The sequence below is a fragment of the Prosopis cineraria genome, unplaced genomic scaffold, assembly GCF_029017545.1.
Source record: "Prosopis cineraria cultivar Desert tree isolate PC_DT_omini unplaced genomic scaffold, ASM2901754v1 PC5, whole genome shotgun sequence".
Lineage (NCBI taxonomy): Eukaryota > Viridiplantae > Streptophyta > Magnoliopsida > Fabales > Fabaceae > Prosopis > Prosopis cineraria.
Window position 1 is genome coordinate 31,522,549 of NW_026555336.1, and position 14,891 is coordinate 31,537,439.

Genomic DNA, 14,891 nt, shown 5'->3' on the forward strand with positions numbered 1-14,891 from the left:
GAGATTTTATATCACCAAATATGCCTCAAGCATGCATGCATGTGTGTGTATTGGAATTTCTTAAGAATATTAATGGCTAATGCGCACGAAATTATTAGACAATGTGACTGTGAATTCAATTTTTTTTAAAATCCTGCATGTGTCTATGCGATTCATTAAATTTTAATATATCTTTGTTTTTTAATATAGTTATTTAATTGGGCTGGATTCGAGCATTATAGGGCTAAATTAGGGTAACTCTTTTAAAAATATTTTCTACATTTAGATTCAAATTGAAGACATCATATTTAAGTGATCATAACCTATTTTATTTGAATCAACGCAAGTTGATAAATTTTAATATATCTTTATTTCATTGTTTTAAAATGTATTCCCTTTCAATCCAAAGTATTATGACTTTTTCTATCAGCTAGTGTAAGTATAAATTAAAACACAATACTTCTTTTGGATCAAAATATAGGGTATTAATAACTAATTTAAGGTTCTCAAAAAATATCGATTGAAATCTTAATTTCTTAAAAAGAATTTACATCTTTCCAACTTATCTTTATTAAATACCCTATATAAATGCTTTGATAATTAATAATAATTAAAATTTTAATTCATCATTTTTTTCAAAAAGAATAATAAATGAAAGAGGGTATAGTTAAAAAAATTATAAAAGTTATTCAATACTTTATATTTTAAACCAATCAAGACTTCTTAAAGATGCCCTATGAGCAATATAGGAAAGGGCACTTTGCAAAAGGTCAATAGTATTTAATTCTTCTTTTTCCTGATTAATTGTATGTATAGAGAGATTATATAAGAAAAGAAATTAAAGATAATTAAATTGATCCATTTTAATTATAGGATAATCTTAGAATGTGGTGATAATTTTTTATCATTTTAAATGATATAAACCACTTATACTTTTTTCAGTTCTTGTAAAATAGTTAAAAGTGTTATATATTTTGAATTGGATGAAATATATTTGTTAGGCTATATGTTCCATTAACAAAAATTATTAGATCAACTAATCAACAATTAGTAAATCTATTAAATTTTTAATTGATTGATTATAAGTTAAAACATGAAATATTAGAGTGCCCACAATTATTACTCCCTCCATTAAAAAATGCATGGAATTTTTTAACAGATTAGATGTTAAAAAATGTAAAAGCATTTTTTAATGTTCCAAGGTATAATTAATGTATTTTTTTTCAAAAATGCCTTGATAAATAAATTATTTTATATTTATTTTTAAGTAAACATGTATGGAAAGATGGTTTTAGTTTAAAGACATTGAACTAATTTATTGGGAATAAGATTTAATTAAAAAAGTCTTTTATTTTTTAACGAAGAGAGTATATGTATTTATTCTTCTAGATATAAAGTATCAATTTAATGATTTTATTTCTAGCAAAAAAAAATAATGATTTCATGCTTTTTTTCCTTATATGTTTACATTAGAGTGGGTAATTTGGACAAATCAGGCTTCAATTATCTTACCCTTTAAAAAAATTCATATAGCCGAGCCTAATTCTAACTTTTTTCAATCAGATTTGGGTTGGCCTATTGGGCTCAGCCAAAATTATCGATTCTATATACGTATAAAGCTAATAATTATAGCTGTCGAGCTTATTCAAATCTGGCTCAATCTGAATTGGCTTATTCGGATTGAGCTTAAGGCATCCTACCCTTTTTAAAAAGCTCATCTAATTAAGCCCGTCTCTAACTTTTTGAAGCGAGTTCAAACTTAGTTTGAATTTCCGGATTTAGTTTACATTACGACTAAGTGTCCACTTAATGGTCGCTTGAGTCATTGGATATTCAACACTAACATCTTGTGTGTACTTTTAATTGAATGTGCATGAGGATCTATGTAGATAAGATGAACGAGGAAATGATATGTTGCGTATAATAATCCTTCATCAAGTTAAAATATTGAAATTATAGCGTCAAGTAATTATGAAATATTTAAAAATCTTGGAACTATGAATTAAAGCGGGACATTTTTTATTTCTAATTCATTTTAATTTTCAGCGAATTGAACCATAATAGAGAGAGAATCGTATTCTGAGCATTTTTCTGTGTGTATGCATGTGCGCGCGCGCTAGAGGCAACGAGGAGCCCAGAACTGAAGATCGTATCTTATTCTATGCATGCTTGTGACATGTTCAGATTAATGTGAAGGAATCACATTTTCCTAATTATTGAAACTCTTCAATCTCAATGTTGTTGAATTAACTTCTCCTGGACAATTATTCTCTAATAAAAAAAAAAGGTGTACTTAGGTACGTGCACTAACCCAAAATTTCTCTTGCTCTCCTAACTTGATTATTGGACCACATTAATACAAAAATTAAAAAGATTTTTTTTTCTCTGGGTGGCCCAAATTAATGAGAAGACTCACATGAAAAGCAAAAAGATTTTCCATGTGATAATAATGAAAAGATTAATGAATATTTTAAATCTTAAACTATTATTCAAATAATATTTTGAACTTTACATTTTTAAAATGAACAAAAACTTTCCTTAACTTATAAATTGACTAAATTCCAAACAAATTACCCCACTGCTTATTTGTCCAACATTAATTATTATGTAGCCCAAGTGACCACATGTCAAGAGGGGATTAATGTCACATCTACCTTTGACTGAGCCCCACAAAGTTAAAAATAACGGCAGTTATATGTAACTTAGTGATAGGGGGTAATTTGCTTGAAATTTACAAATTGAGGAGAGTTTTTTTTTCATTTTAAGAGTTTAGAGTTCAGGATCCTACTTGAGTAATAATTTAAGATCTAAAATGCTCATTAGGTTTGGCTAAAACATAATTTAGCCAAATCAAGTAACAAATAATTAGTAGACATTCAACACATTCATTAACTTGAAGTTTGCATCCTTTATTCCCAAACAATATATATATATATATATATATATATATTAGTATTTTTATTTCTTTTAACGTATATTGCTCTTACAAACGTTACATAGTGTTTTTTTTTTAATTATTTCCTCATATCCTAACTATAGGAAAAATTTTTAAATCTCTATTTGATTCTAAATATACAATAAAGATATAGGAATTCTTTTCAATATTACCCTTCCTTAATTGTATCAAGTTACAATTACTAGACACATTTTATTGTGACAATTGATAATTGATTTTAGTGAAAGGCAAAATTGGAAAGTCAAACAATTTTTTTTTATAAGTTTAAGAACATTAACTATCATTTCTTAATAATCATGAAATTGATTAATTTTTCCCTATAATTAAGATCAGATAGAGTATTTTCAAACAATTAGAGATGTGCACAAGACATTACTCCCTTCAATCCTTCTTGTAAGGCTTTTTAAAAAAAAAAAATGAAATCAAGAAAAGATTTTAACTCATTAACTCTACGAAGGAAAGGAAAAAGTTTCCAACTTTGTCTATATTAAACACATGTTTTAATGAGAACAAAGAATAACAAACGAAAAGAACAACAAACATTGAAAAGGGTCTATATTAAAAAACTATTATTAATACTTCCTCCAGTATTTTATAATAAGATTCAAGTATCAAGTGCCTTATAAAAGAGATTGTAGGAATGTGGGGCCAAAACACATATCTTTACACCAGCCTCCGTGAAGAACTCTTTTAGCTTCTTGTTAGTATACTCGAAACCACGAGGAGACTAAGTTACACTCAGAACTCAATCTAAGCATGCAGCAGTGAATGCATACACACAGGGAGACAAAAAGAGGAAAGTCTGTTTTCAAAGTGTGTAGACTAATGGCAATAAATGGAGTCCACCTAAATTCGGATGGGTTAAACTTAACATTGACAGTTCTGTTAACACTAATGGCGCCACAGTCTATATAAAGGCATTATCAGAGATGATAAGAAAAATTGGATTAAAAAATTTTCCAAGCACCTTGAATATCAACCTGGCATAGTATCAGAACTTATGGGAATTTCTGAGGGACTAAAGCTTTGCTGGAATGCGAAATTATCAATAGTCAATATTTACTCTGATTCGATGGAAGTATTGTCACTCATCAACTACACTTACTCTGAGAGTCACCCTTTATCTAACACTATCAAAAAGATCAGAGATCTTGTCATGAGAGATTGTATGATCACATTTGATCATGTTTATAGAGAAGCAAACAGATGTACTGATCTTTTAGCCCACCGGCTTCCACATGATATTTTTAATATTATGATTTTTGATGTAAAACCACATGAATGTAAAAACCTCATGGTTTTAGATATGACTAGATTTTAATCTCTTCATACGATTTTATTGTGGCCTTGTAATAAAAAAAAATATGTAGACTAATTTTCTGGCTTTTTGACACGCGCATAGATCACTCCCGTGTACATATGGGGCAGTTTTCTGGACGTGTGTGGTAACTGTTCCCACTCTTGAATTCTGAAGGGGAATATTACACTCAACAGCCCAGTTATATTGCACCTGATGACCCAAACTTTGTTATATTCTAATGAAGCCCCATGAACTTATATTCGCCTGATCCACCAAAGATGGATAAACTAACAGAGACCAACAAATGTACAATACAAGGCACTATAACACAACAGGGTACTTATAAAATCAACACTACCATTCAATTCAATTATGATAAAGTTGTGTGTTTTGAAATGCTTAGACTAGAGAATGGGTCCCATCATGCTCACAAGTTGGGACATGGAGTGGGATTAGAATAAAGGAATGGAACATGGAACATTTTTCATTTTAGCCACTATGGAGCTGCAAGTATATGGTAAACAGATAATTGCAGCTTATAATAATCTTACACTATGCCATTATACTTCTTATCTAGAGTAAGAAGCGGTATGAAGGAAGCATTCCATTATGAGAATTTGATATTATTAAAGTTGGTTGGCAAAAGTTCTATATATAATATATTAAAAAGTACACAGAATCTGCTGAATGACTTGGAAGTTTCCTTGCTAATTAACCTTCAATAATCTAAATGCCACTGAAAGAACGACTTGGATGAAATAATTCCATGAGATCTTTCTTTCTTCTTTTACGCAGGCAAATTTTTCTTAGACAAACTCAAAATGGACTTAGTGGCAGTGCATTTGAAAAATTTAACTCTAAAGTCAATTTTAGAGGAATTGAACTCAAGTTTATTAAAGGGAAAGATTATCTTTTCGTATCAACAAAAACTGTTCTATATTGGATCATGAGATCTTTAGTTGTTCTAAGTTAGCATAAAAGTTCCCTAATTTACAATTTGATAATACAATTTTTGACCATTTTTCCTCCTGGCATTACAAAGAGGAGGGTTACTTTTTATTGCTCTATGTTCTAAGTGCATGTAATCAAAATCTCAGAACCGAACAGCAAAGAAAAACTGAAGACATGTGAGCTATGGATTCAACTTTGCATAGTAAAGCAAAAGAGACTACTTAATAAAAATGGAGACTTGAAGATATTCAAGACTCAAGTATCCTCAATTACAGCCAATCAGGTTGGGCTCGTTAGAGAAGGGCTTGCAGTAAGTTTGATTGGAGGGAAATGGAGGGAAGATTTTAATGAGTTCAATTTAATAAAAATTGGAGAAGTGGGGTTAAAAGGATTTTAATTAATTTTCCTTACTCTTAATTTGCATATGCTCTTTATTAAATTTTTATAACCCCACGCATCCATTTTTTTAAGAAAAATCGTATTCATTAGAATCCCCCCTTCCCCTCCAACCAAATAGAAGTTAGTAAATCAATATATTAATTTAGTCAATACAGTTGGGTTACATAAATGAGAAATTATTGACTTGTAGGACACTAAAAATGGTTTAACTTGTACAGTAAAGCTGAAAACTTCATTTACTTATCACAAATGACAAAGCATGACCATCCTTCACACATAATTTTGAACAGTAGAATTTGTCTTCCCATGCAAATCACTTTAAATTCCTGCCCCTTCAAAATTTTCTTGGGAATATGTTGGAGAGAACTCAGAAGTGATCATATATACACACATACACACCTATCCCTGGCAAGTTTGGCTACTTTCTGTCTAGGCCAGCCAGTATGCCTTCCTAGTCTCAAGTAGAGTAGCAGAGCATAGTATAGTATCCAAGGATATTTTAGAATGTGCTCCAGAGCATCAATACTAGCATATCAACCAAATCCCTTTTTCCATCACCTATATATAATGTCATTCTGGCTTCCATTGAATACACACTACCAAGCTTTCTTGTCTCTTGGGTTTCAAAAGAACAAAGAGATAAGATGGTGAAGTTCTCGAAGCAGTTTGAGGGTCAGCTTATTCCAGAATGGAAAGAAGCCTTTGTAGATTACTGGAAACTCAAGAAAGATCTCAAGAAAATCCACCTTCTTAACAATATCAACTATACACCCAATGAACACCAGATTGGCTTCTCTTTACATAAGTACTTCATTTCATCGCTAAGAAAGATCTCTTTGTTTGGCCATCATCACAGAGACCATGGACCAATCCATGTACTTGCTTCTGCCAACAATAAGCTTTAGAACATCATTTTTATTCACTGTTATACATTTAACTATCCATGAGAGTTTGTTTTCTGGTCTTTTTTCAGGTCCATAGGAAATTTGCATCCTCAGCTGGTGAGGGGGACATGTATGAGACTGAGTTGCTCGAGCAATTTGCTGATGCTGATGCTGCTAAAGAATTTTTTGCCTGTCTGGACCAACAACTAAACAAGGTCAATAGGTTTTATGAAACGAAGGAGAGTGAGTTCGTGGAAAGAGGTGACTCCTTGATCAAACAAATTAACATCCTCCTTGAGCTCAAATCTGCTTTCAAGCAGCAGCAACAAAGCAAAGGAGGCTCTTCCCAAGGCTCAAGGGAAGATCAATCTATTTCATGCCCATTACCTTGTGGTACATATTCAAACTTTTCTTCTTTTAAATGAATCAATGGGAATGCTCAATTTGCTCATCGAGGGGCCTTGATTACTAAACAAGGATATTATTATGCATAAGTTTTTTTTTGTTTTTATTTGATGTGTAATGTAGAATCATGTGTAACTTTTGTCATGTTCACCGGCTACAGAGGAGGACTCTGTTAGGAGCAGAGCACCACAAGAAGAAATGCAGGGCAATTGCACAGATGATTTAGAGAAAAACGAGATCTCATTTTCAGACTCTCCTCAATTTGATGAGGCTGAGAAATCAATGAAAAATGATGGGAAGCTGAGAACACTTTCTGGGCGTACTGTGAGTTTCCAAGGGAAGAATGTGAAGATCAACATTCCTTTGACAACACCTTCTCGTACCATCTCAGCAATTAGCTATCTGCTAAGGGAAGATTTGATTAATCAGTCGTCGAGGAAACATGGTCTAGAAAGTGTTAAGCTTCACCTCAACAAAACCAAATTGCATCATGCTGAAAAGATGATCAAGGGAGGTTTCATTCAGCTCTATAAGGGGCTACAATATCTCAAAGTTTACAGGTATAATCCCATGTTTACTTGCTTCAATAACCTTGGCCAAAATCTAATGTTTTCACCATGATATCTATTTTCAGGAGCTTGAATATGCTTGCATTTATAAAGATACTGAAGAAGTTTGACAAGGCAAGTGAAATAAAAACTTCAAACTTCATGCATGAAATTGGAGCTTGGCCTACATTTGTTATGAACAGGATTTCTTTTTCTTTTTTTCCCGTGTTGCTGTTCAGGTCACTGAGAAACAAATTCTTCCCATTTATCTTAAAGTAGTAGAGACTTCTTATTTCAACAGCTCAGACAAGGTAAATAAACTAACATATCTGTTTGATCCTATATTTAGAATAATGCCAAGATGTTTGCCACTAGTTACCCTTTCACCTGAAAGTTCATCGACAAGCTCAAGTGGCCAATAATCCTGTATAATTCATGTCTGAAACTCAATATGGCCTCAGAGCCATTCAAATTTTGTGATTGTTAGGCTGGGGGGATGTTTGTCTTGTGAGTTGTGACTTACTCTCTAGTACAAGCTTTCAACTTTGTGAACCAGTTTTTGTTTAAAAAAAAAAAAAAAACCTGTGTGAACCAATATGCTCAACATTAGCTTCACATATGACAGGTAATGAAGCTAGCCGACGAAATTGAAGAACTATTCGTCAAAAATTTTGCCCAAGATGATCCAAAAAAGGCCATGAAGTACCTTCGACCAAGTCAACGTAAAGAATCTCACGCTGTAACTTTCTTCATTGGTGAGTACTTATTTAGCATTTTTTACTTTCTAAAATGTCTTTTGGTGATACATCATTTTGGAAGAGAACTCTAAGCTTGTTTTTTGCAGCCATTTGCATTTAAAGAAATCACATAATGGACCCATTAAGCCACTAGGTTTATAAAAGAATGGCACCAACTGGTCCACTTTTTGGTGAATGGAAAGTACAGGTCCCATTCCTCGCTATAATATCATCTTTCAGGCTCAATAACCCTACAAAGAGTGAAACCCCAAGCCCCATCAAAAGCTAAGGGGAAAGCATTATAAATATTTATTCTCTCTTTTGCGGGGGAAAATTTTGTCACTGTCTGGGCCAGTTTTTACCTCCTCCATAAGCTTGATTAGACGTGTCATCATCATCAGAATTAGAAGACGGATAAAGAACTTTGCCGGTCTTGCACCAATAAATTTGCATAGCCAAAGTTCAAACTTCTAGCATTCATTTAACTGCACATTACATCTGATGCAGTATTGTGCTTCGCTGTGACCATCTGATTCCATATTTGCTGTTTTAAACATGTAGTGACTCTTGTAAACAAACTAAAACCATAAAGATTGTAATAGATTTCTTTCTTAAAATTTCTTAATCTAACCCTGGAATTCACGTATACTACTGACTTTCATATATAACTAGGGTTATTCGCTGGATGTTTCATGGCACTCTTTGCTGGATATGTTATAATGGCTCATATAGCTGGGCTCTACAGGATACAACCAAACTCAGTCTATATGGAAACTGTTTACCCTATATTAGGGTAAAGTGAACTTGCTTTCTTAATATTAGCAGGACATTCTTCCATTTATACCTGCATGAGCAATTGAAAATCTATAAGCCTGTTTTATCTCATTCGTTTTGCAGCATGTTCAGCCTTACCTTTCTACACTTCTTTCTGTATGGTTGCAACATTTTTGCATGGAGAAAAACTCGTATAAACTACAGCTTCATTTTCGAGCTTGGACCTACAAAGGAACTCGAATATAGAGATGTGTTCTTGATTTGTACAACGGCTATGACTGCTGTGGTTGGGATCATGTTTCTTCATCTAATTATGCTGACAAAAGGGTATTCTTATGCCCAAGTTCAAGCCATTCCTGGCCTACTTTTACTGGTAATTTCTTGTTTACGTTTTCAAATTGTTATAATTCTCTTGGCATGTTTATGTTGCATAATACCTAGTAGTCTCATGAAAATTTTCACTTTTGACTTCATGCACAGGTTTTCTTTTTTATACTTTTTTGCCCCTTCAACATTATCTACCTTTCAAGCCGTTACTATTTCCTTTGTGTGATACGGAACATAGTTTTCTCACCCCTTTACAAGGTACAGTACCTACCCACTATCAATCTCTAGTAATTTCATCAAGTCATCAGGCATAAAACGCAGTGCCATCCCCCAACAAAGAAAAAGGTAAGGAGAACTCTTCTCTTTTTCCTGATAAGCAAAAAAGTTTACTTATTGATGAGGGGGAAAATTTAGTGAGGGATAAGCTTAGACAAAACGAACCCCAATAAGTGAATTTTTATCAACAAGGAATCACCAATAAGAATCAAACTCAAGACACAGTTTCAATGCAAGTTGATCCTGTCAATAAAGCCACCCTTGTTGGCATAAAATAAAAGTATGTTTGTTGAATAATTAATTATGCCTTGTGGTGGACATGACATATTAGCTTCCCTCTTGTCTCTTTAGGTTGTCATGCTCGACTTTTTCATGGCTGATCAACTTTGTAGTCAGGTAGCATTTATATGCACAAGTTCTTTTTCACCACAAAAGCCACACAAAAAAAAAAAAGGGTTCTTCTGGATGGAAATGCGGCATAAAAATGGAATCAATGATGAATATTCTTAATTATGTTATGCCGTTGCTGTTTAGGTGCCAATGCTCAGGAACTTGGAGTATGTGGCATGTTATTATATAACTGGCAGCTACAAAACTCAGGACTATGGATACTGCATGAGGACAAAACACTACAGAGACCTTGCTTATGCAGTGTCATTTTTACCTTATTATTGGAGGGCAATGCAGGCAAGAGAAATTAGCTTTCAGATTTCTGTCACTCTTACACATATTATCTTATACAATACCCAAGTACAATTTCTTATTATCGTATCAGGATTTTTAGTTTTAAAGAAAAACATTTTTCTTACTACTCATTGACCCCTTCAAAAACTCATCCACACATCATAATTCTACCAAGGAAACTAACCTGACAGCAAGCAACAAGGACCTAAACTTGAAGATTTCTCTTATTCTAATTCAGAATTTGGTTTCGTAGTGTGCTAGAAGATGGTTTGATGAAGGGAAGACAAGCCACCTTGTCAATTTAGGTAAATATGCATCAGCAATGCTAGCAGCAGGAGCTAAAGTGGCTTATGAGAAAGATGAGGGTGTCGGGTGGCTATGTCTCCTTGTGATCTTATCAAGTGCAGCCACTGTGTACCAATTGTATTGGGACTTTGTAAAGGACTGGGGTTTGCTCCAAATGAACTCCAATAATCCATGGCTTAGGAATGAATTAATCCTCCGTCGAAAATTCATTTACTACTTCTCCATGGTACATATCAGCCTCTTTCTTTCTAGAGAATCTACGATTTATACTTTAGACGCAAGAATATGATTAACTGCATTGTCACATATTAGAATATAACATAACTTTGCTTCTAAGATACAAATTGCGAGAAATATGCTTTTGAATCTCCTAATTTCACCGGAGACTCCCTATTTTTCATCTAATCTGACATGTAAATTAGTTAAAGGCCATGGACTATGGCTTCTCTACAAAGCAAATCATCTACAGACTAATGCATGTCTGTCTCTCTCTATAGAGAGAAATTGATACTATAGCTTTAAATTTATAACAAGAAACACAATCATTTATTTTGATTTGCAGATGATCTGGTAAAGTATGATCTAAAAACAACCATATTTGTGGTAAATTCCCACAAAGTGGAGAATGAGCGTAAAACAAATGATGATTAAAGATTTATACAAGTTGGAATGAGATCTCAAACCAAGAGCAGAGAATTAGATATTCTCTTGAGATGAAGCAGGCATTGTGGGAGCAATTTATGGTTTCTTTTCTCATGTATACTATAAGGTCCATTTACTATTATATCTGATGATGACCATTAAAAGGTTTGAAATTTATGCAGGGATTAAACCTTATTCTGAGGCTTGCATGGCTAGAAACTGTCCTCCATTCAAGTTTTGAAAAAGTTGACTATAGAGTAACAAGCTTTTTTTTAGCAGCACTAGAAGTTCTTAGAAGAGGGATATGGAATTTTTACAGGTACATTCATTAGCATCCCTTTATGCTCATCACACCTATCAACTTCAATCCATAGTGTCTGTAACAGTCAAATAGTTCATCATTATCATCTTAATTGGTACAGATTGGAGAATGAGCATCTGAATAATGCTGGCAAATTTAGAGCAGTCAAAACAGTACCACTTCCTTTTCTTGAAGTGGAGGAGGAAAAGTAATGGGCCTATTAACAGTTGACTGGCATCATTTGTTCAGAAATTTGATTCCATTTGAAGGAACATATTAGTTGTTCTCATTCAAGCTGATGTAACATGAATAAACTTGGTTACTTTTGTTCTTAGTGGAGACTTACAAGGTTTTTAATCTACTTCATCCCCTTGTACACAACTTCTCATTCACAGGATTAGTAGAGGAAAAAACGTAAACTTTCAAGGCTTAAAGGTCATTTTTGCCCTCCAACTATTACATGAGGCACATCCGGAATCCTGCTCCATTTTGGGTCAATGTCTCCCTTAAAGTTATAAAAACACAACAATTTTGCCCTTGCCTTTAATTAATGTTAATTTTGACCTTAACTAGTTCTGTTTGACCAAAAACGTACACTTGGCACTCCACGTGACTCACTACCCTTCCACCTCATCAATCAGAGAACCGAAGGGAAAAACCAGAACAAGATTATAAACCCAGAAAAATCAGACTTTTGAAGAACAATCACCATAACAAGATTGACATCCAGCGGGTAAAATCTAGGACAAGCAGAGAAAACCTAAAACAAGATTAACATTTAGTGTTGCCAAGATTAACAATTAGAGTTCAGGACACCAGAACACGGATAGACCTATAACAAATTTAACAATAAGTATGTAAAATCTAGAACACAGAAAGAAAAAAAAAACCATAACCTTAAATTCACACATTTCAAACTCGATGTCAAACACTGTCTTTAAGAGGAAATCTACTCAGAACGGTTCTACATAGTATAAGTGGGTTAAATATCAGTCGGCAGTTCCGTAAGCTTGGAGAGCCTCACCAGTTAACCTGCATATCCTCCATTCATGCAAGATCTTGGCCCCCATATCTTCATAAAACTTGATGGCATTGACGTTCCAATCAAGCACGACCCACTCCACTCTCCCATACCCCATCTCCACCGCTTGTTTCGCCACCGCCGAAAGCAGCATTTTCCCGAAACCTTTCCTTCTGTAACACTCTCTCACAAACAAATCCTCGATATAGAACCCAGGCTTACCGAGAAACGTGGAGTAATTAGGAAAGAAGAGAACAAACCCAGCAACCACAACATCATCGCTCTCCGATTTGAACGTCTCTCTCTCCGGATCCTCAATCGGAAGGTCCAGATTCACAATCCGAACAGTCGGTTTGTAAAAAGGATTGAAGGCCGACTCCAGGAAGGGGTTACGGGAAACTTCGAGGATGAAGACGGTAAAGGACTGGAAGGGCTGAGAATTGAAGAGAGTGGAAGAGAGCGAGGACTCGGTAGCTGAGAAGAGGTGTGTAAGGTGCTCGAACACGGCCATCTGATGGATGAGCTTGTGGATGTGAGGGACGTCTAAAGGAGTGGCCAGACGTACACGGGAGAACACAGGATGGCTCACCGGCGTCGACTGTGGCAATGCCTCTACCGGCGCTGGAGTCGGTGGAGGTGGAGGTGCTGCGGCAGCCATTGATGGAAAGATGAGGTGATGTTGGCGGCGGTGGCCACTTGAGGGTCTTCAAGGCTCATCTTGAAGATTCAAGCAGTGTGGTAATAAAAGTGAAGCAGGGTGGTCCACCCTCGCCAGTTAGGATGACACTTGGCAAAAGAAAGTCAAATAATGTGCTAACGTCAGCATTTCCGGGTTGACGTTTCTGACTACAAGATGTCACGCTTGGCTAATAATTCGAAGGCAAAAGTGATATTTAAGCAAAAAAACAAAAACATTACTTAAACATTACATCTTGAAATATTTTTTAAAAAATTAAATATTTAAAAATATAAAATATTTTTATTTTTTTAAAATTTAATTATTATTTTTAAAATATTTCTATTAATAATAAATTTATATTTATTATAAAATATTTAATATAAATAAATATAAAAAGTTAAGGTTAGTTAAAAAGTAAATAATTATTTTATTAAAAAATAAGATTCGATTAAAAATATATTATATTTTTAAATGGAGGAGGCAATTACAATTACAATTAAGAATCTTAAAATTATGGTATTTCATAAAAAGAACATGGTCTTTTAGTACCTATTTTTTAGATTTTTAATAATAATTTTTAATATTTTCACTATTCAACTTTTTATTTTTTAATAATTATCTTAAATATTTTCAATAATCTATTTTATAGGCTTGTTTTCGAAACCTTTGATGATTTTAATATTAAAAATTAAAGCCTATAAAAAATATAGAATGAGTATTAAAATTTTTAAAATGACTGCGACAAATGTAAAAGATAAACATTAAAAAAATTAACTCAAAAATTTTTAATTCCAATTAAAGCTTATAATCCAGAATTTTAAAATTTAAGGATTTTTAATTACAAATTATATTCTTAGAAAGTATTTAAATGTCATACTCCCTTCTTATTATATTTGCAAAGAAGGCCTATTTTATTTAAAAATAAATAAAATGTGATAAGGGGACAAATACACTTATTCACTCTAAAAAAAATTATAAATTTGCAGCCATCGTTCACAAATAATTTGAAATTTTGTATATAACTCATTTTATTCTTCAATGATTTTAACTCTCTAAATTTAATTTAGCATTTAGAATGTGTGATGTGTAACATCCTGAACTTTATAATAAATAAATTATGAAATTTGAGTTTTTGTTGAGTATTTAAATTTAGGAATTCATATTGTTTTAGATTTAGAATAAATAAATTTGTAGTCGAGATTATTTGTAGTTAATCACATATCTAAGCATTTAAATGTGAATTAAATTTAGGCTCAAAATCATACAAGAGATATTATTTAAATATAATTAATATATATAAGGAAAGTCAAGCCACTAAAGTGGTTGGAAAATTTTTCTTCTTTTTGGTTGAAATTTCTGCCTTATGTTGAAATTGCTCCCTTTGTTTGAAAAATTTTATTAGTAATATAATAATAAATATTAAGTAATAAATGACTGTAGGACTCGTGTCCTATTATAAAAACCTCCATTCCCTTTTCATTTTTTGGGCACAATTTTCTTCCTCTTTTTCTTCCTTCCATTTCAATTTATGCGCAGCATTGTTCATTTTATTCAGGTAAGGTTTTAAATTTTTAAATTATTTAGGTGTGCAAAATGACTTTTATATTTCAAAGTTTTTCATAAATATTTTTCACTCATTTAGAACTATCTAACAATGGTATTATTTTGATGTGTAGAGAAAAATTTTTTATTTAGGATTTTTTTTATAGTATAGTTAATATG

General features: G+C 32.9%; 2 protein-coding genes across 4 annotated transcripts; one reads left to right on the forward strand and one right to left on the reverse strand.

Moving 5' to 3' along the window:
* The first annotated feature begins 6,024 nt into the window (after positions 1–6,024).
* On the forward strand, positions 6,025–11,830 carry LOC129310996 (phosphate transporter PHO1 homolog 1-like). 3 transcript variants are annotated; one of them, XM_054952918.1, is made up of 14 exons: positions 6,025–6,460; positions 6,559–6,862; positions 7,035–7,434; positions 7,509–7,557; positions 7,662–7,733; positions 8,048–8,177; positions 8,832–8,952; positions 9,057–9,306; positions 9,414–9,518; positions 9,888–9,932; positions 10,071–10,223; positions 10,474–10,752; positions 11,351–11,487; positions 11,591–11,830. In XM_054952918.1, the coding sequence occupies exons 1-14, from the start codon at positions 6,230–6,232 to the stop codon at positions 11,679–11,681; spliced, it is 2,367 nt and encodes a 788-aa protein (XP_054808893.1). In that variant the 5' UTR covers positions 6,025–6,229; the 3' UTR covers positions 11,682–11,830. The 3 variants fall into 3 exon arrangements, with proteins under 3 accessions (XP_054808893.1, XP_054808894.1, XP_054808895.1); XM_054952919.1 differs by lacking the exon at positions 9,414–9,518; XM_054952920.1 differs by lacking the exons at positions 9,414–9,518; positions 9,888–9,932.
* Positions 11,831–12,225: 395 nt separating this feature from the next.
* On the reverse strand, positions 12,226–13,216 carry LOC129311913 (probable acetyltransferase NATA1-like). Its single transcript, XM_054954410.1, has one exon. The coding sequence runs from the start codon at positions 13,146–13,148 to the stop codon at positions 12,459–12,461; it is 690 nt and encodes a 229-aa protein (XP_054810385.1). The 5' UTR covers positions 13,149–13,216; the 3' UTR covers positions 12,226–12,458.
* Between the last annotated feature and the right edge of the window lie 1,675 nt (positions 13,217–14,891).